Genomic DNA, 22,750 nt, shown 5'->3' on the forward strand with positions numbered 1-22,750 from the left:
CAGTTCTAGCAACAAATGGTCCAGAAGAATTCTAGTTCGGCACCAGTGTGACCAGTTCAACTATCAAATCTTCCAGTTCTGGCACCAAACGTTCCAAATTCATTTCCTTAGAATCCGGTTGGAGCAACAAAGCTACCAGTTCCAGCATCAAGGGTTTCATTCTTAGTACCAAACGTTCCAGATACACTTCCAAAGAATCCAGATGCAGCAGCAGATGTACCAGTTTCACCATCAAGACTCCAAAAAAACTCCAGTTTTATGTAAATGCTAGACTGGCCTGCCTGCAGTCCCCTCTCCAATTGAATATTTACATTTTCGGCATTTAGCGGACGCTTTTATCCAAAGCGACTTACAGTACTGTGACAGTATACTGTCCAAGCAATTGAAGGTTAAGGGCCTCGCTTAAGGGCCCAACAGTGGCACCCTGGCAGTAGTGGGGCTTGAACCAGTGACCTTTTGATTACTAGTGCAGTACCTTAACCACTAGGCTGCAACTTATGAAGCGCAACGTGTGACAACAGCGATTCCAGACTGTTGAGCAGCTCAGGTTGTTGGCTGTCGCCTCATCACCAAATTACGACTGTTGGGCCCCTGACCGAGGCCCTTAACTCTTATGCTTGCATTTTATTTGGTCACAATTGTAATTCACTTTAGATAATAAAAGCGCCCGCAAACTGTCGTCAATGTTATCCAAAGAGACTTATAGTACTGTGACAGTATACTGTCCAAGCAATTGAGGGTTAAGGGCCTCGCTCAAGGGCCCAACAGTGGCAACCTGGCAGTAGTGGGGCTTGAACCAGCTACCTTTCGATTACTAGTGCAGTACCTTAACCACTAGGCTACAACTTATAAAGTGCAACGTGCGACAGAGATTCCAGACTGTTGAGCAGCTCAGGTTGCTGACTGAAGACTTATTAGCGCCAAGTTGTCATTGTTGGGCCCCTGACCGAGGCCCTTAACTCTCATGCTTGCATTTTATTCAGTCACAAGTGGTATATGATGCTTGAGCACAGATCAAAACAGGAAGCAAAGGAAAACAGATTTGTCACCCGTTGGCGTCCACCTCTTCCGTCCGTCTCTGTCTATGTGTGTTCGCCATCTGTGTGGACTCACTTTTACGTTAGCCAGATGAGCACAAATCCCCCCCTTCCCGTTTCTTCTTCCTTTACCTTTCAGCTCACCCATCCTCCCCTCCGTCCCCACCTCGGTCCCCCCCCTCTAGATTCGGGACAATTGGCTGACTGTTTGTGACACGTGCTTCGCCAGAAGGTCTTTGTCCATGCTGCCATTGCCAAAGAGCCATTATCTTTAAATGTGTGTGTGTGTGTGTGTGTGTGTGTGTGTGTGAGGGGACTTCTTTTGTCTCACAGATTAACCCCCCCACACACACACACCCGCCCAGATCTCCTCTCATCTCCAACACATGCTGCCCCGAAAGTGTTAAAGTGCCCTGGAGCAGAAAACGAGGGGCCGATTTACAACCCCAGGGGTCAGAAATGAAGAAGAAAGAAAAACAAAGAGACAAAGAGGGAAAAATGGAGGCGATACAGTCGATACCGGACATGAATATCAATATCGTGGCAATAATAGGATTTTAAGTTTATTGTGGATTTTCAGAAAATCAGACCAAAGTTGCCTAAGAATCAAATCAAGAGGCTTTGTTGTCATTTCAGCTCTATACAAGTATAACATAAAATACATACTGAACCGAAACGACGTTCCTCCAGGACCAGAGAGAAAAACAACACAATATACACAGTGCAGACGTGCAATAAATATATTTTATATACATTTTAGACTTTTTTTCTCACCTTAAGGTGGCAGGTTGGGTTTTTTTTTCCTTCGGACCTTAATGAAGACGCCACTGTTCTTGTACTTTGTTAGTACAGATGATCTTGGAACCATTTCTAAGCAACTTCAGTTCCCGAGTGACATGACGTTCCTATCATATTAAAATGTGTTATTAGGAATATTTACAAGCAACTGAACATGATCTGAGCAATCGAGAGTTAGGGGCCTTGCTCAAGGGTCCAACAGTGACAACCTGGTGATGGTGGGGCTTGAACTGGCAACCTTCTGAGTACTACTCCATGTACATTAACATTTTTGGCATTTAGCGGACTCTTTTATCCAAAGAGATTGTGACTGAACATGATTTGAGCAATTGAGGGTTAGGGGTTTTGCTCAGGGGTCCAACAGTGGCAACTTGGCGATGGTGGGGCTTGAACTGGCAACCTTCTGAGTACTACTCCATTTACATTTACATTTTCGGCATTTAGTGGACGCTTTTATCCAAAGCGACTTACAGTACTGAGACAGTATACAGTCTGAGCAATTGAGGGTTAGGGGCTTTGCTCAGGGGTCCAACAGTGACAACTTGGCGATGGTGGGGCTTAAACTGGCAACCTTCTGAGTACTCCATTAACATTTACATTTTCGGGATTTAGCGGACGCTTTTATCCAAAGCGACTTACAGTACTGAGACAGCATACAGTCTGAGCGACTGAGAGTTAAGGGCCTTGCTCAGGGGTCCAACAGTGGCAACCTGGCAGTGGTGGGACTTGAACCAGCGACCTTTCGATTACTAATCCAGTACCGTAACCACTGAGCTACCACTGCCCTATATAAGGAACATATTAAAAGGAATCAGATGTATGTAAACTTATGACCCGAGTCACATTACGTTTGGAATTTGGTTCCTAAATTGAGTCGTGAGGGTCGAATCCGAGAGGTCGTGTGTCTGCGGGGGTTCTCGCTGTTCTGTCTGTTTGCTCGCAGGCTGCCTGATTGGCCCGAGGAAGCGGAATTTGTTTTGGGGGTGGGGCGAGGGGCGAGGGACGTCCTCTCTCTCTCTCTCTCTCTCTGTCCCCTCTCTGTGCTGGTCTCTGCTGGAGGAGAACACAGGATTTACCTTTTACCATGAGGCAGCTCTCACGCCGCTGCTCCTCACGCTACCCCTCACGCTACACCTCACGTTACCCCTCTGTCCCCGTTCTCCGCCGGTCTCCGGATTTCTGTGTGGGCTGAGCCGAGCGAGCCGGGGGTCGGGGGGCTTTTCGGGAGCTCGGACGGGACGGATTAGCCCCGAGGAAGGGGGTTGCGTCGGGAGGGGAAGAGTGGGGGTCGACATCTCAGGGGAGAAGCTTCTTTTTCTCTGGCCTGGGAGAAAGAAAGGAAAGGAGAAAGAAAAGGGAGAGACGGCGCGGTGGACACGTCCAGTCTTGGCTCGGCTTTAAGCGTCCTGGATCTGTTGCTGTCGGGATTCTTCAGTTTTTTTTGGGACCGGGACGACAGTGGACCGCCAAGGACGGGACTCCAGAACTGTAAGCATTGTGCATGCATGAATTTCTGATGGTGTTTTGATGAGGGATGTAAGAGAACGGACCTTGTTTTGAGGGATAAACATGAGGGATGGTTTATATGTACATATATACACTTTATATAAATCCTGTATTCATTACGCATTATAGACGCATTCATAGCACATTATGATCATACAGAAACTTGTTTAACAGCTTGTGAATTGATTATAATCACTTTATAATCGCATTATAAACAAATAGTGAAATACTGTGGCAGCTTACATCAAATGCTAGATTATAATGCATTGTAACTTATAACATAACATATAACATATGGATTATGAATGTTTTTGGCTGGTGACCCTATTTCAAGGGTTTCGAAATTTCACAACCCCTCCAGAAACCCCCTCTCACCCCAACCGCAGATCAGAAGTGATCCAGTTTAATTAAGATCCAGTTCAAATGATTATTATGTTTTTAAGCATTAAAATGGTTTACATCAGAGTTTCCTTACAGGACTCTTGTCAAATGTAAACAACATTTGTTAGACATACGATACGATACCTTATGACGCATTATAAGCTCACTTCAGGCTTCAGCGTGGTGGTGAAAAGGTAAACAAAGCCAAAAAACTTTCCATTTTAGTCGCCTCTCTTGCGCTCTCAGTCCAACCGGCTTCATTCTGTAATCAACTTCAATCCATTCTGATGCAGTTTAGACATTTTCACATCTAGCGAGTCTCCGTCGGCGGCGTCTCCCTCGCACAGTCAGGTAAACTTCATGTGCGTCCCAAACTTTCGACTGTAAATGTTGCTCTGCTGATCCGAACAGACACAAACTGAACTTGGACGGACACTTTAGTACTTTAGGATTCCTCACGATGTCTGATCTGCTCATAAATGATAATAACAGTTCATAACTAGTTTTAGTGCCACGCTAGGATCTCGGACTGTGTTTGACGTGACCTTGTGATCCATTTACGTAATACGTAATACAATCTGCTCTATCGGCTGTAAAGACTCTGCCACATACACCAATCAGCCATAACATTAAAATCACCTCCTTGTTTCTACACTCACTGTCCATTTTATCAGCTCCACTTACTACAATTACTGACTGTAGTACATCTGTTTCTCTACATACTTTTTAACCTGCTTTTACCCTGTTCTTCAGTGGTCAGGACCCCCACAGGACCACCACAGAGCAGGTATTATTTAGGTGGTGGATGATTCTCAGCACTGCAGTGACACCGACATGGTGGTGGTGTGTTAGTGTGTGTTGTGCTGGTATGAGTGGATCAGACACTGTCACTGCTGGACTGAGAATAGTCCACCAACCAAAAATATCCAGCCTACAGCACCCCGTGGGCAGCGTCCTGTGACCACTGATGAAGGTCTAGAAGATGAACGACTCAAACAGCAGCAATAGATGAGCGATCGTCTCTGACTTTACATCTACAAGGTGGACCGACTAGGTAGGAGCGTCTAATAGAGTGAATGGACATGGGAAGGGGGTGTGTGTGTGTGCTGGAGACTATCCCAGCTTTTCAATGGGCACAAGGCACACAGTAACATCCTGGACGGGGTGCCAGTCCATCGCAGGGAGAACACACACACACACACATTAACCTATAGGGCAATTCAGTGTCTCCAATGAACCTCAACCTTGACTTCATGTTTTTGGACTGTGGGAGGAAACCGGAGCTCCCGGAGTAAACCCACGCAGGCATGGGGAGAACATGCAAACTCCACATGCCTGGGGATCGAACCCAGGACCACATAATAAAGCATTAAATAAGATAATAATCCTTTATTGATCCCTGTTGGGGGAATTCGAGTCGTACAGCAGATCCAGCACAGAGTAAATACAGTAGAAATGAAATAAATATATAATATATAAGGATTGTAGTGTACAGGACTATATATTGAATACTATAAACAGTATGTATATACATACATATTATACACGCTCATTACACACTCATTACACCTGAGCTGGTGTGGCGTGACTGTACGATCCAGGCTGCTGGAGTGACTGAGGTTTGAATCCGGTGCCTGGCGTTGTGGCTGCCAGCGCTGGAATGTGTTTATGTTAGCTGAGAGGGTTGGCACGGAGTAGCAGATGGAGCACGGGTAGTTCGGTGTGTGTGTGTGTGTGTTTTATGGTTTTCTAATCCCACGTTTTCATCTGTAACTCCTGTGTTAACAGTTCAGACTGAGTGTGTTATGTGGATTAAAATGTGTGTGTGTGTGTGTGTGTGTGTGTGCTAAACTGGAACATTAAAGAGAGTTTCTCCTCTGGGACGCGTTAGAGCTCAGCTGTCAAGACCAGCTTTGTGTTAAAAGAGGTCCGATCAACTTCAGAAGAAAGGTGCTGCTTCATTTAGTGAGATAACTAATATTATAATTAATACAATCTGGGCATGATGTGTGGTGGCATCATTCGTTTACCAGAAAGGATGATGTGTGTGTGTGTGATGTAAATGAATCTGTCTTCATCCCTCCAGTCTAGGTGAGTCACACCTAGGGAGTTTTTCCTTGCCACTGTCGCCCTCGGCTTGCTCAATAGGGGTTTTTTGTCTGTTGGTCCTGGATTCTGTAAAGTTGCTTTGAGACAATGTTCATTGTAAAAAGCGCTATATAAATAAATTTGACTTGACTTGACACCTGTGGAACACACACACACACACACACACACACACACACACACACTTCAAAAAGCGTTTACTAAGGCTGAATCCTTCCAGGCTCTTGTGAATCACGGCTCGAGATGAAATAAGAGTGAATTGAAACCTGTCGGAATCCCAAACGGAACGTCCTGGGTGAAAAAAACCAACCCGCCACCGCCTGGCAGAACAGATGCCCAGTGTTGAGAAGGTACAGATTTGTCACAGCCGTGCCCGTGTGTGTGTGTGTGTGTGGGATGGTAACAGTTTGCCTCGAAGGGCCGCGTGGGCGCAGGGTTAATTAAGGGTAAGATGGACAGAGGGAGCTCAGGAGGGAACAACGGCGATCTGGCTGCTCAGGCGGTCCTGAAAAAAAATGAAAGTAAGACGGTAAATAGGAGGTAAACAACAGATGGTCAGTTGGTCTTCGTCGCTCCTCATGGACCCTAAAGGGCAGAAATGTCGGCCTTCATCACGCCATAAATCACAGACGCGCTCGAGCAAACGCTGGCACTGGCATGCACCTAAACAGCGCGGCTAATACGGGTCACTGCAGCTGCCGAAAGTCAGCATAACGTTTACGTTATTTGTGCCGTTTAGGGCAGCAGCCCCCAACCTTTTTGCATCACATTTACATTTTCGGCATTTAGCCAACGCTTTTATCCAAAGAGACTTACAGCACAGTGACAGTATATTATCTAAGCGATTGAGGGTTAAGGGTCTTGCTCAAGGGCCCAACAGTGGTACCTTCGATTACTAGTCCAGTGTCTTAACCGCTAAGCTGCAACTGCTCCCCGGACAGTGGGAACCCTGAGCTTTGTTTCACTGCAACGAGACGCTCCCACCTAGAGGTGATAGGAGACAATAACACCCGAAGTGTGTTCCTTATGTCCAGTCTGCTCCCTAACTTTTTGAAGCGGGATTTTCCGCAGTGACGGCAACCGAAACAAAGACAGGACGTGGAGATGGAAGCAGTGTTTTCACCTCTGGATAGTCTGACTTGATTTTAATCCAAAACGCTGGTGGGTTTGAAGATGATTGAAACACATTTTTAAGGCCACCCTCTTCCAGCATGTTTACAAACGAGTCACAGATCCATTCTGTCGCATTTCGTCAATCATTTGTGGTTAGGAAGTAACGCTTGACCTTCTGATTACTAGAAGAACCTTTATTGTCATACTTACGTACAACGAAATTTAGTATGACACAATTTCCATAACCTTTTAGTGTGGTACCTTAACTAGTACGCTAAGCCGTCCCTGCCCTACATGAATATTTGTAAACATTTTTACTTGTGTAGATAAAACAGCTAAACTGCAGTGGATTCATTACTTCTGTGATGGGACTGTAGATGACTGGAAAAGTACGACACTGTCAGATGAATTGTGGCTACCGAGAAGAGCCGTGACTAACACACGCCCCCTCCGACACGTCTGCAGTACCAACCATTTCTTACTTCTTATCCTCTGCATGAGGCGAGTTCATGTGCGGAACAGCATTGTGTACGGAGAGCCATCAATCAGCCAGCAGAGGTCGTAATTGCAGCAGTTATGAGAAATCACTACGGCACCCTCCCTAAACAAACAAACAAAACGTTTATTAATTGTCGATTTTTGGTTCTAGGTCGACTGGACCTACTTAAAAACTCAGCCTGGCTTCTTTATTCATGCCACAGAGCACAACAGGTCGTTAATTGCTCGATTGTATCACGCACTGGACTACGATGTTGTGGCGGTGCAGTCAGGAAAAGGGAGTGTAGAGCGGCAGTGCGGGACATCAGTGTGAAAAAATAACTCTTCCTAATTCTGCCAGTCTGTGTGTGACCGTCACACGATCCGAACCAATATTCGGTTGCACAGGACGTCGTGCAGGCCAAGGTCACAGAGTCGGTGTGTCACTGAGACGCAATCGATGTATGCCGGTCTCACGTAGCCGGTCTTGTTCCCTACACAGGACAGAACGACGTGGCTGAGAATAGACACACGAGCATCCCCTGTGGAGTGGTCCGGGTGATAATGAGACTGTAGACGGGTGTTTTTTAGTGGTTTTTACCCAAATGTAGGTCGTAGACAGACTGGGCTGTCATTGAGGTACCTGGGTCCCAGTAATGAACTTCATACCCAGGAATAATTCTGCACAACAGGATCGTGTCCAAAACTAGACTAATATGGCCAAGACATTTCCACAGTCCTTGTAAATATTGAGATTTAGGATAGTTTAGGATCATATAAAAACATATACAGCGGTACCTTGAAGCTTGACGTCAGTTGGTTCTGGGAGTGGTGTTGAGTTTAAAGACGTTGAGTTTCAAGGTATTTTTTCCCATAAGGATGTTTGTGAAACTTGTTAATGCGTCCATGGTCCCGTGGAGCTGCAGATATTTTAGGCTCATGTAAAATAATGAGGTTGTTTTTGACACTTATACACTGAAAATAACACAAATATAATATAAACACACTGAAATACAATTACAAACAGTTAAAAATCAATAAAAATACAATAAAAGCTACACTTTTGCTTTACTTCTTTATTGTTTCCTGATGCTTCTTAATGGTGGAGATGCTTGATCTTGGAATACCGTATTCCCTTCAGCACCGGCGCATTCACATGAGAAGTGACAAAACCAAATTTGTGCCGCTGTGCCGTTATTTCCTATGAAGTGTGACGGCGGTGCACAAAGCTTAACGTGACTTATTGTAGTAAAACAGCGAGTGAGGAATGTGATTAGTGGAGGAACTTATGAGCAGTAATAATGAAGAGAAGTTTAGTGCTCCTGTCTCCTTCTTTTACTACATTAAACCACGTTAAGCTTTATTTTTAGACTCTGGGAGAAGCTGATTCTGATTCTCACAATTTCTCAGAAGCTCGAGCTGTAACACAAGTTTAAAAGTGAAACAGGGAGGAAAATCCAGATAAACACAGAAACATGTGGAGCTGTAACACTGGATCTGACGCTTATTCCACACTAATGCAGATTCAGCTCAGATTCACACTTTGATGACGTTTTACCGCTCAAGCCGAACATGGTTTGACCGGTTTGTTGTTAAAGAACTCCACCGATCTGCCCAGAACCCTGACATCAGCATCACTGAACACCTTTGGGATGAACCGAAATGTCAGCCATGTCTCATCCAACATCAGACTGACCGTTCGACCTCAGACCTGCTATTTTGATGGAATGAGCACACAATCCCTCAGACTCACTTCAAAATCTGGTAGAAGACCTTCTCAAAAGGTCACCTCATGTTATAAGTGCAGAGAGGAAGGCGGTCAACTTCATTTCTCATGGTTTTGGAACAGGGTGTCCAACACGTTTATGGTCAGGTGTCCCTAGCAGATATTCATCTTAATATTATGCTGATCCCATCAGGTTTCTTGAGCGACTTCTTAATTTTGTCACATATTCAGCTGCTTTAAATATTCCCAGACATATTCAGTGGGACTGAGGTTCTAGTGACCAGTCCATGTGTCTGTCTGAAAACCTACACAGACGTCATCCTACACTCCTGAGACGAGGGCGTGTCTAAATTCTTAGCTCCCTTAAAATGGTCCTACTGAGGCGCCTTAATTCTGAGTGATGATCTGACTGAATGACGAGGGAGCGTCCGACGCCTCCTTAGCGCTGAAGCCAATCCCAGCATTCAGTGCGGCACGACTTCTCTCACCTAAAACTACAAACGTGGCGGACGAACGGAATGTGGAGCAACCAACGGAGTTCTCATCGATTCTCATTGATTTTTTATGAGAATAAAGGTGCACGTTTTCGGTGTACGGAGGGAGACGTTAGCTGGCGTGCTAGCTGGTGTTTAGCTTAACAAGCTAATAAATAAGTAGAGCGTCTAAATAATCTGCTTTATGAGCTCCTACTGAGGCAGCTGATCAGGTAGGCAGCAGGGCAGCTCACTAGGTGAGACCCTCAGACCCTTAGTGACTCTGGTAATAATAAACCACATAAATAATTTACCCATCACTCCGCCTCTCCACGTGAGGCTGTTTTTGTCTAAATGTGGTAAAATAAATTAGTCCGGAGGACGTTCCTCAACCCTACAACCTTCTGAATGTCTTTAGAATGCATCCTAAAAAAAGAAAAGCCCACAATCTGCATGGAGCGTAAATGTGTTGGTCTCACAGTCCTGCTCACCACGACCCACGACGAGGCGCTATGACTGAATTAAACGTGACAGTAGAATACGAGAGCTCTAATCGGTGCTGAGGCAGCTACGCCTCATGAATTGGGCAAACGAGGTCCGTATTCCTGCTCCATTACAGGATGGTTATTTCAGTCGTAAATACCCCGCCCGGTACGCCTCGCCTCATTAACCCCGACGTGAAGGATCATGACTGTTCTGCTGCCCCGCGAGGGTTCCTGCTGTACTCGGCGTGTAGTACGACGCGACTCTAATCGATCTGCCCTGACGAGTCCTTCACCGGGTCAATAATGCACAGAGCGGTTCGACCTTTCATCAGGTTCCTGCTCCTGTCTCAGGCTTCCTGCTGACGATGGCAATATTATACACTGATCAACCATAACATTATGACCACCTCCTTGTTTCTACACTCACTGTCCATTTTATCAGCTCCACTAGTTCTACAATTACTGACTGTAGTACATCTGTTTCTCTACATACCTTTTTAACCTGCTTTCATGCTGTTCTTCAATGGTCAGGACCCCCACAGGACCACCACAGAGCAGGTATTATTTAGGTGGTGGATGATTCTCAGCACTGCACTGACACTGACATGGTGGCGGTGTGTTAGTGTGTGTTGTGCTGGTATGTGCCATGTCCACTCACTGTCCACTCCTACCTAGTCGGTCCACCTTGTAGATGTAAAGTCAGAGACGATCGCTCATCTATTACTGCTGTTTGAGTCGGTCATCTTCTAGACCTTCATCAGTGGTCACAGGACGCTGCCCACTGGGCGCTGTTGGCTGGATGTTTTTGGTTGGTGGACTATTCTCAGTCCAGCAGGGACAGTGAGTTGTTTGGATCAGACACAGCAGCGCTGCTGGAGTTTTTACTCATACAGCACAACACACACTAACACACCACCACCATGTCAGTGCCACTGCAGTGCTGAGAATGATCCACCACCTAAATAATACCTGCTCTGTGGTGGTCCTGTGGGGGTCCTGACCATTGAAGAACAGCATGAAAGGGGGCTAACGAAGCATGCAGAGAAACAGATGGGCTACAGTCAGTAATTGTAGAACTACAAAGTGCTTCTATATTGTAAGTGGAGCTGATAAAATGGACAGTGAGTGTAGAAACATTGGTGTATGAGCATTTATTACGTTTGTGATTGTTCCACCAGTGCAGGATTTTTGGGTCTGTTTTGACGCAAGTAACCAAAATGCTTGATTAAAGCGTTTGCACTTGAGTTCTATTTAATTCTATAATGGAGCGGGGTCACGCCTCGATATTGAATCATAAACAAAGATTCACCACTGCACCATTAGAAAACTACAGAACACTAGAATGACACGCCCAGGATCACGGCTTCACAGAAAAGCAGCTGTGCCAACAAATGAGCTGGCAAGTCTGAGAGAGAGAGAAACCGTCACATATAGAAAAACCTTCCACCTGGAGCAGTAAAACTGGACATTTAAAAATCAAGAAATGTAAGTAGAGCGTACCCTTGAGTGTGTAGGATGTGGTTTGGATCGCAGCCCTCTGTGGTTCGTGAGGAACATAGAACGTGACTGAATGACTTCCTTCCATTTCTATTTGGTGGCAGAAGCTAGTATGGAAACCCGCACAGCGTCAGGGACCTGAGCATCTGGGTTTGAACCTGACAGTTTTCCAGACAGTGTCAGTAGGTGAGTCGGCGAATCATAAATGAATGACTAAGTGAGTAAGAAAATGAGTAATCAGGAGCGTAAACAAATCTTTGTCTCTCTTTACATGAGCTCATGTGTTTTCCCAGTTATTACCGCTAACGGTTACACAGAATCACAGCCGCCGAGTGTCTGGATGTCTGGCCACAATCCTTCCTGTCGTCTGAGTCGGGCTCTCTCGTCTATTCGCGCACTTCCTCTGGTGACGACCTTCATGTGGTCAGGGCGTCTGTGTACGCCTGTGTACGTCTGGACATCTGGAGGGCGTGGTCTCGCTGTATTGTCGACGTTGAACCATACAGGAACCGTCTGATCAGCGTCTGTTGGATTGTGTGTGCTGTGTGTCTGATTTCACAGTGTTGATGTGTTAGCTGGATCCTTTCTGATGGTTTTCCATCCTCCGAATGGGAAAGACAAAACATCACTGACTGGAAAAGGAAACTGTCTGGAGCAAACAATACCTGTAGCACTGCATTCCGTCGCCTTGTTCCTGTACTGAGCAATGACACAGTTAAATCTGTCTGTCTGTCTATCTATCCGTCTGTTTATCTGTCTGTCTGTCTGTCTGTCTGTCTTTACCTATCTATCAATCTGTCTGTCTATCTATCTGTCTGTCTATCTATCTGTCTGTCTTTACCTATCTATCAATCTGTCTGTCTGTCTATCTATCTATCTGCCTATCTGCCTGTCTGTCCATCTGTCTGTCTATCTATCTGCCTATCTGCCTGTCTGTCCATCTGTCTGTCTGTCTGTCTGTCTGTCTGTCTATATAAAGCTTAAAATATCACATTGGACCTATTATTACTACACAGACTCTCAGAAGCTACTGAGAATAGCGTTTAGCTACAAATTCCAGTGTTAAAGGTTCTGATTCCAGTGACATAAATACCAGTTCATCAGTGTTTATCATCACTGTATCTGTTGTAGTTATTTGGTGGACAGTTAGCTAGAACCAGAACACCAGTTCTTAAATTCATGATGGGTTTAAGTCCCTCGAAGGTCCCTTTGCTGTGTGTAATTTGTCAGTATGACCATCACGGTGTACAGAAGTCTGGCAGCACAGTGAATTCTCTCATTCTACATGATTCTCATTAAACGAAACGAATCGTTAGCTTCATTAGCATCTGATGGAGCTGAAAAACTTTATCGCTCATGCAGATTGAGACCTTTCGTCCTTTCTTTCGTAAGTTCTCCTCTGAAAGCCGGGCGGGAGAGGATGGGGTGAGGATAAATTATTAGCCACTTTAATCCCCCTTCTGCTTTGTTTTGCATACCACTGCTCTTTCGAACCGGCCCTCATTAAATATGGATTCGCTAAACGGGCACGTCCAGAATGTTCCATCAGTTCTTCATCTAGCTGCGTTTTATCCAAAGCGACTTGGTGCACAGTTTTTAAGCAATTAAAGGTTAAGGGCCTCGCTCAAGGGCCCAACAGTGACAACCTGTCAGTGACCTTTTGATTGGTAGACAAGTACCTTAACCACTAGGCTACAACAGGCCCACCAGCTATTTAACAACTGCAAGAATGAAAAGAACCCAAGTGGTTCACTGCAGTGCAAGAGCGGCACCCTGGGTATAAGGTGGGTATTCGGGGGGGGCCTGCCCTTCCAGGGGGGTTCTATCATGCGCCCTCAAAGCCACGACACTGAAGAAGGTTCCAAAAAAGCTATAGAACACTGGCATGACACACCCAGGATCACGGCTTCAATGAAAAGCAGCTGTGCCAACAAATGAGCTGGCAAGTCTGAGAGAGAGAGAAACCGTCATATATAGAAAAACCTTCCACCTGGAGCGAATTAAAAAATTAGCATCAAAAGTAGCTAAATGATACTGGCATCTTGAGTGTGTGGTATGTGGGTTGGATTGCAGCCCTCTGTAGTTGGCATGGAACATGAAACGTGACTTTAATAAATAATAATTAAATACATAAAACTGTCTTAATTGATGACCTTGTTTCTTTTTTTTAGGGCATTTTTAAGGCTGTGTGAGGCTGGCACTCACCGGGCCTGGCCAGATTCGGCGAATATTGACCTCTCACCCCCTGCTTTGATGAGGTAACCCCAGGCAACAGATAACCAACCCCGCCCGACATCCCGCTGAGGAACCATGGGCCAAAAGATCTCCGGGAGCATCAAGTCAGTGGATGTACGAGGCGAGCCCTCCTACCGGCCTCTTCGGAGGGAGCTCAGGGGCCCGGATTTCTTTAAACCGGCCCGACTGGACCTGCTGCTGGACATGCCGCCGGCGTCGGCCGAGCTCCAGCTCCAGCACGCGTGGAACACCGACGACCGCTCGCTCAACATCTTCATCAAGGACGACGACAAGCTGACCTTCCACAGGCACCCGGTGGCTCAGAGCACGGACTGCATCCGGGGCCGCGTCGGCTACACGAGAGGGCTCCACGTCTGGCGCATACACTGGCCCACCCGGCAGCGCGGGACTCACGCCGTGGTGGGCGTGGCCACGTCCGAGGCGCCTCTGCATTCGGTGGGATATACCTCTCTGGTGGGCAGCGACAACGAGTCCTGGGGCTGGGACCTGGGACGCAACAAGCTTTACCACAACAGCAAAAACAGGCCGGTGGCGGCGGCGGCCACGTACCCGAGCTTCCTGGAGCCCGAGGAGGCGTTCGTGCTCCCGGACACCCTGGTGGTGGTGCTGGATATGGACGAGGGGACACTCAGTTTCATGGTGGACGGACAGTACCTCGGAGTGGCCTTCAGAGGACTTAAGGGGAAAAAGCTGTACCCCATCGTTAGTGCTGTTTGGGGACACTGTGAGATCACCATGCGCTACATCAACGGCTTGGATCGTAAGTATTTTTTTTCTGTTTAACGTCGACTAACATGCCCACAGCTTTTCCAGACATGGTAGAAGCAAAACTATCTTTTAAAAGGTCATTTGGAGTTCCCAGTGTGGCACAAAAACATACCGAGCCTTTCCCAGCCGTTCGGATATCAAAGCGCTGACACAGCCAGTAAAGAACTGAAAAACCTGGCTTTGATTTTTGCTTTTATGAGGCTAGTGACTTCATCAGTGGCTTCATCAACATCTTTTTTAAAGGTATACACTGTAAAATAAGCAAACCGTTAGCAGAGCAAGTTGTATCTGGCTGCTCGCTGCCGTGTTTGTTTATATATGAAGTGTTTCTGAATTTATGATTTAGAAATAAATCAAAAGTCTTGCAGTGCGATATATGAACTACTGTGGTATACAGTACTGTAACGGGGTGGTAGGGACATTAGAGTGAGACAAACTTAATCCCTAGACTTAATCTGGTCTCAAGTACAAGAGTCTAATTTTATATATAGGCGAGGACAAGCAATTAAGGGTTAAGGGCCTTGCTAAAGGGTCCAACAGTGGCAACCTGGCAGAGATGGGGTTTGATTACTAATCCAGTACCTTAACCACTAGGCTACAACGGTACTCGGAATATAGATTTTTAAATCTTTTCATTTACATTTTCAACATTTGAAGGATGTTTTTGTCTAAAGCGACTTACAGAACTGTGACGGTATGTTGTCTAAGCAATTGAGAGTTAAGGGCCTTGCTCAAGGGCCCAATAGTGACAACCTGGCAGTGATCTTTTGATTACTAGTCCAGTACCTTAACCACTAGGCTACAACTGCCCCACGTGTGTACAGAAATGCACATTATATATGTATGTGTGTTATATATTGTGCTTTTTGACACCATATACACCATATAATTGGGTATATACATACATTAATACACTTTTACCTTATAGGAAGCACCGTGCACTTAACGAACAGCTGTTGCATGGTAGGGGCATTAGAGTGAGACTTAATTCCTAGACTTAATCTGGTCCCAAGTGCAAGAGTCTAATTATTTATATATATATATACAGCATATATATATATATATATATATATATATATATATGTGAGTAAAAAAACACACAAGAGGACAAGGACAACAACCGGTCAGTGGTCCGACCCATTGTGCACTAAAGTGGGATGGAGGACTCACAAAGTCGACTCGTCCTTACACAGAATTACTCTCGCCTAGTTCCTTACAGCCTATAGGAAAGAGCGCTGGGTGAATCCACAACCACTGCAAACTCACCAGCTACTCAGTCCACCGGTTAGCTGGCACACAATTGCTTTAGCTATTTTGGCTACAAAAAGCTTCCAGTTTTTAAAAACTACCAAAATGAATAAGTTCTCTTTAATAAATAAGCAAGGAACACACTCCTTACAATGACTCAGCAGTACGTTGGTCTCCAGCCCCGGAATCAGGTGCGTTAGCGCTCATTAGCACCACAGCTCCTGGGATTTGTATTCTGTTGGGGACCGTGACAAGTCGAACTACGCTTCCTGCCACGAGATGAGGCCAACGAAGTTAATCGAACTGTTACAAGCACAATGAGCAGAATAGGAAAACCTACCATAACCATTTTTTGGCTAGTTTATGCAGTATTTATCCTCGGATATTTTCAGACAATCGTGCAATCATTTCAATGGTTTAGAATCAAAATACTAGCACAAAAAGGCCTAAAGCTTTACAGAATGAGTATTCGACTTTGCTCATCAGCCAAAACTCACTGTACATTCTCGTTTACTACCACTGATAACATCATAATTAGTTTATATTATTTATAGTTTTACTCAGGCTGAATTGTTGTGGTTGTTCGGTGTCCTGTGTCGCTCGCAATCCTCCGAATCAATCCGGCACAGCTAGCTATTCCACTGGGGCTCATGGGTGGGAATAATGGACCACAGGGTGCCGCTTGCAGCCCCCTGAATCAAACCAGCACTGCTAACGATTTCTATGGGACTCGTGGATCTGAAGCTCTGCACCACACTAGTGTAAAAACATCTCGGTCTGTTTCTTTCCTGCTTGTTGAAGGATTTTACAGCGTGGCCTTGTGCTGATCCTTGTAGGACGCCCACTCCTATCAGGATTAGCCGTGATGTTGAATTTATCAGCCAACTCTCTGACTGTGAACCGGTGGAGGCTTCTAGAAAACCTTTAGTAACTTTTCAGCTTTATTAACTTCAGTATAAAACTAAGAGATGCATCTCTGACTGCCTCAGAGTCAGCGCTGGGGTTTGCCGTCTTTTTGGTCCTTGTTTCTAGTTATTCGTCCGTCCCTCAGTGACCCCCTTCTGTCACCCCAAGTGGAACTTTTGCTGCACTTGAAGTTGGAATTCATCTACAATCTCTTGGAATCTCTTAGACTTTGAAGCCCAACCTTATAATAGGTGACTAGTTTTTCAGACATCCTGCCATTTCCCATAATCCTCCGCCCCACTCTTCCCTCCTCCGGTTGGCAGCCGGCTGTTGTCACCATGCCACGTCTGATATTACACACACACGCCAATTAACCCACTTCTGATACATTAAATGATGCAGTCTGACCCAGAGATGCGCATTCGCTCAGTAGAGTATGAGAGGTGGGAGATGAAAGGATGAATAAACAGAGGCTGGACGGGTGGGTGGGGAGGATTAGATGAGGTGGTGGCAGGCGGGCGAGAGAGAATCAGGGTCATTATTCAGACAGACAGTCATGAGGTACAGCTTTGCCTTTTTTACGTGACTTTGTCCTTATAAATAGTAACGTACACGTCAGCGCAGTCCAAGTCTGGTGGAGCTATCGACCTGGTCGGGCGCACAGTCGGCTGAGTCCTTAAAATCCTTAAAATGCTCCTACTGAGGCGCCTTAATTCTGAGTGATAACCTGACTGAATAACGAGGGAGCGTCCAACGCCTCCTCAGCGTTGAGGGCAATCCCAGCATTCAGTGCGGCACGACTTCTCTCACAAAAACTACAAGCGTGGCGGACGAACAAATGTGGAGCAACCAACAGAGTTCAAAATGTAAATAAATTCTCATTAATGTTTAATTTGTATTAAGGTGTAATTATACGAGTTTACTGTGTTAGCTTAGTAAGGTAAAACTGTGGTGACGTAATTGCCATCTAAATAATCTGCCTCATGAGTTCGACGTCTTATTAGAATCCTCTCTACTGTGGCAGCTGCCCAGGTAGGCAGTAGGCATAAAGGCAGCTCACTAGGTTTTCAGACAGACCCCTGATGTCCAGTCCAGATAACAGCATGAGTGGCAGAAGAATACGTACAGAGTAGTGTGCTCCTCGAAAAATGCGTGGTCAACGTAATAATGGGATGTTGGGCCTTACGTTGAACACCTAGCAGAGGTTGCCAGACAGCAATGGGGAATTGAGCTCATCCAAACTGGAACAATGTAAAAAGTCAAAGGGGGAAATGCTGTTGTTGAGCAATTTCTCATGGTCACATGTCCACATACTTTGGGAGATATAGTGTTGAGTTTCCTCTCATTTCTACTTATGTACGCATATTATGAGCAGTGGAAGCGCAGTGGTTAGTACATTGAAGTATCAATCAAAAGGTTGTGGGTTTGAATCCCAGTACAACGAAATTCTTTTTCCTTGTCAGAGCGCAGGGTCAGCCATTGTACGGCACCCCTGGTGCAGAGAGGGTTAAGGGCCTTGCTCAAGGGCCCAACAGTGGCTGCATGGGAGAGCTGCGAACCTTTCAGTTGATAGTCCAAAGCTCCACCCACCAGGCCTCCACTGTCCAACTTTAGGGTTGATGCTGTACTCAGACCTCAGCTTCCAACCAAGCTGGTATCAGTGAAGAATGTCGTTGTAACATGAACAATAAAGCCATCGTGTTCATGCTGTACTCATCAGCTGTCGGGAGCAGCTGCTGGCGGTCATGTACGTTCACCCACTTCACCCACTCACGCTTGTGGGAATTCTGGTCGGCAGCTTTTTAATCGACCCGTCAGCGTTTCCAGATTCTGTTTATTCACCGTCCGAGGCCTTCCCTCGCCCCATCGTGTTTGCTCACCTGTCTTCCTGGTGAATTCGCTTTTGTTTCTGAACCTTTATGGAGCGGAAGCTGCAGAGACGGACGGGTGAACAGACAGGTGAACAGACAGGAGGACGGAGGAACAATAGGAATGAAAACAAAGACTGGGCGGAAGGTCGCGGTTCCACAAACAAAAGTTTATATCCAGTCCCGATTTGCACTCACTCACTAACTCACTCACATTCTTAACCACTTATCCAATCAGGGTAGCCTGTCCCAGGAGCCTGGAGCCTATCCCAGCTTTTCAATGGGCGCAAGGCACACAGTAATGGCAGGGCAGACACACATACACACACACACATACACACACCCATTCACCTAGGGCAATTCGGTGTCTCCAATTAACCTGACTGCACGTTTTTGGACTGTGGGAGGAAACCGAAGCTCCAGGAGGAAACCCACACAGACACGGGGAGAACATGCAAACTCAGCACAGGTAGGACCCGGACCGCCCCGTCTGGGGATCAAACCCAGGACCTTCTTGCTGTGAGGCGACAGTGCTACCCACCGAGGCACCGTGTCGCCAGACAATCCAAAATAGGGAAGGTTACAATGACCATTACTTATAATCAGGTGTCTATATACTTTTGTCTGTATAGTGTAAAGTATCAAGTAATTTCTCTGTAGCACCATGCACAGTTCGAATAGTCCGTATCAAACATTGCAGGACCGGAATATCAGTCCTAAAGAACTTTGTCTCCAAACTATGTGGACGCACCAACTAGGTGTTCCGGTGTTTCAGGCAGCGGAGTCCTGTCCCAGCATGACCGAGCCCTCATGCATTAAGACGTAAACGCTTCAGCGAGATATCAGACGGAGATTATGTGGCTGGGACTGTTATTATGTCTGTTCAAATCTGCTAAAGCAGCACTTGTAAGAAAGTGTGTGTGTGTGTGTGTGTGTGTGTGTGAGTTTATGAGCTGTGAGCTTAGTCAGCGCCCAGGCTTTATTTCTCCACAGGAACATTTTGGACGTTGAAGTCATTTGTTGAAAGCATGTATTAAGATTTCGGGGTGCAGCTTCGCACAGAACGTTCAGTACCATGTTCATGCAGAACAGTTTTATAATCCTGGTACGGCAAATGAGACCCACGTGCAGATCTGAACTGGCCCAGAGTGGGTGATGTTTGGTGTGATGGAACCACAACTGTAGACCTTTGGGATGTACTGGAACGTCTCTGGTTGTGAGCCAGGCCGTCTGAATTTGTAGATTAATATAGATTCATTTGCCACCTGACTGGGTCCACTGGTACCTAAACATGAAGCTTTAGCGACAGAACAGGAACTATGGAACTGGTAGCTCTGGTACTGGACTGTAGTTTTGTTTTCCTGTTACAAGAAGTTCCTGTAGTCTCTGCAGTGACCTGGACCAGTAGTGGGAGCGTACGGATTCCATCAGACATGCACTCGTAAAGCACTGGAGATAAAAAAAGATTTCTGTGAATTAGCAGTCGTTTCTAGAAGCTCAGCGTTAGCATTAGCGATTATGAACTTGATTAGTAAGCGAATCAATAAAGGACCAAACGATTCCTGCTGTGTAGAGAACTTTCAACTCATATTTACGACCGGGCGCCAATCCTCTCTCTGATCAATCACTCGCTCTGAATGATTTCCTGCTACCTGATCTCTGAACGTAGCAGAACCCGGTCCTTTTCTCTCCCTGGTTTGTACTTTTATTTTAAAGTGTGTCAGCTCCAGGACTCCTGGAGTAAAATTGGTTCTTTGTTTGGGTGATAATGTCCTAAATATAACCTGCATCTGGCCAGGAGTCTTGATTAGGTAGTAAATATAGGGCAGCTCAGTGGTGAAGGTACTGGACTAGTAAATCAGAAGGCTGGTTCAAGCCCCATCACCACCAAGTGTTCACTGTTGGGCCCCTGAGCAAGGCCCTTAACCCTCAATTGCTTAAATTGTATTTACTCACAACTGTGTCACTTTGGATAAAGGCGTCCACTAAATGCTGTGAATATAAAAAAGTTTTAAGGACGAGTTAGCTCAGCATTGAAGGTTGCTGGATCAAGCTCCACCACCACCAAGTTGCCACTATTGGGCCCCTGAGCAAGACCCTAACCCTCAGGTTGCTTGGGATAAAAGCATCTTCACTTACTCACTCACTTCCTTAACCGCTTATCCAATGAGGGTCACAGGGGATGCTGGAGCCTATCCCAGCTTTTCAATGGGTGCAAGGCACACAGTTGCACCCCGGACGGGACGCCAGTCCATCGCAGGGCAGACACACACACTCATACACACACCCATTCACCTATAGGGCAATTCAGTGTCTCATGTTTTTGGACTGTGGGAGGAAATCGGACCTCCCGGAGGAAACTCACGCAGACACGGAGAGAACATGCAAACTCCTCACAGAAATGACCCGGACCGCCTCGCCTGGAGATCGAACCCAGGACCTTTTTGTTGTGAGGCGACAGTGCTACCCACCAAGCCACCCCAAATTTAAACAGTTAATATGCATCTCTGACTGCCTCAGAGTCAGCGCTGGGGTTTGCCGTCTTTTTGGTCCTTGTTTCTAGTTATTCGTCCGTCCCTCAGTGACCCCCTTCTGTCACCCCAAGTGGAACTTTTGCTGCACTTGAAGTTGGAATTCATCTACAATCTCTTGGAATCTCTTAGACTTTGAAGCCCAACCTTATAATAGGTGACTAGTTTTTCAGACATCCTGCCATTTCCCATAATCCTCCGCCCCACTCTTCCCTCCTCCGGTTGGCAGCCGGCTGTTGTCACCATGCCACGTCTGATATTACACACACACGCCAATTAACCCACTTCTGATACATTAAATGATGCAGTCTGACCCAGAGATGCGCATTCGCTCAGTAGAGTATGAGAGGTGGGAGATGAAAGGATGAATAAACAGAGGCTGGACGGGTGGGTGGGGAGGATTAGATGAGGTGGTGGCAGGCGGGCGAGAGAGAATCAGGGTCATTATTCAGACAGACAGTCATGAGGTACAGCTTTGCCTTTTTTACGTGACTTTGTCCTTATAAATAGTAACGTACACGTCAGCGCAGTCCAAGTCTGGTGGAGCTATCGACCTGGTCGGGCGCACAGTCGGCTGAGTCCTTAAAATCCTTAAAATGCTCCTACTGAGGCGCCTTAATTCTGAGTGATAACCTGACTGAATAACGAGGGAGCGTCCAACGCCTCCTCAGCGTTGAGGGCAATCCCAGCATTCAGTGCGGCACGACTTCTCTCACAAAAACTACAAGCGTGGCGGACGAACAAATGTGGAGCAACCAACAGAGTTCAAAATGTAAATAAATTCTCATTAATGTTTAATTTGTATTAAGGTGTAATTATACGAGTTTACTGTGTTAGCTTAGTAAGGTAAAACTGTGGTGACGTAATTGCCATCTAAATAATCTGCCTCATGAGTTCGACGTCTTATTAGAATCCTCTCTACTGTGGCAGCTGCCCAGGTAGGCAGTAGGCATAAAGGCAGCTCACTAGGTTTTCAGACAGACCCCTGATGTCCAGTCCAGATAACAGCATGAGTGGCAGAAGAATACGTACAGAGTAGTGTGCTCCTCGAAAAATGCGTGGTCAACGTAATAATGGGATGTTGGGCCTTACGTTGAACACCTAGCAGAGGTTGCCAGACAGCAATGGGGAATTGAGCTCATCCAAACTGGAACAATGTAAAAAGTCAAAGGGGGAAATGCTGTTGTTGAGCAATTTCTCATGGTCACATGTCCACATACTTTGGGAGATATAGTGTTGAGTTTCCTCTCATTTCTACTTATGTACGCATATTATGAGCAGTGGAAGCGCAGTGGTTAGTACATTGAAGTATCAATCAAAAGGTTGTGGGTTTGAATCCCAGTACAACGAAATTCTTTTTCCTTGTCAGAGCGCAGGGTCAGCCATTGTACGGCACCCCTGGTGCAGAGAGGGTTAAGGGCCTTGCTCAAGGGCCCAACAGTGGCTGCATGGGAGAGCTGCGAACCTTTCAGTTGATAGTCCAAAGCTCCACCCACCAGGCCTCCACTGTCCAACTTTAGGGTTGATGCTGTACTCAGACCTCAGCTTCCAACCAAGCTGGTATCAGTGAAGAA

At 46.1% G+C, this 22,750-nt stretch overlaps 1 protein-coding gene across 1 annotated transcript in view; it reads left to right on the forward strand.

The window, feature by feature from the left end:
- Positions 1 to 3,125: 3,125 nt before the first annotated feature.
- The window catches only part of spsb4a (splA/ryanodine receptor domain and SOCS box containing 4a), a 34,154-nt gene continuing 14,529 nt past the window's right edge, over positions 3,126 to 22,750 (forward strand). The window contains exons 1-2 of the mRNA XM_062993792.1: positions 3,126 to 3,323; positions 13,771 to 14,615. Of these exons, the coding sequence (XP_062849862.1) occupies positions 13,910 to 14,615 (706 nt within the window). The 5' untranslated portion in view covers positions 3,126 to 3,323; positions 13,771 to 13,909. The remainder of the gene's footprint in view (positions 3,324 to 13,770; positions 14,616 to 22,750) is intronic.

This window comes from Trichomycterus rosablanca, chromosome 4, assembly GCF_030014385.1.
Source record: "Trichomycterus rosablanca isolate fTriRos1 chromosome 4, fTriRos1.hap1, whole genome shotgun sequence".
Taxonomy (NCBI): Eukaryota; Metazoa; Chordata; class Actinopteri; order Siluriformes; family Trichomycteridae; genus Trichomycterus; species Trichomycterus rosablanca.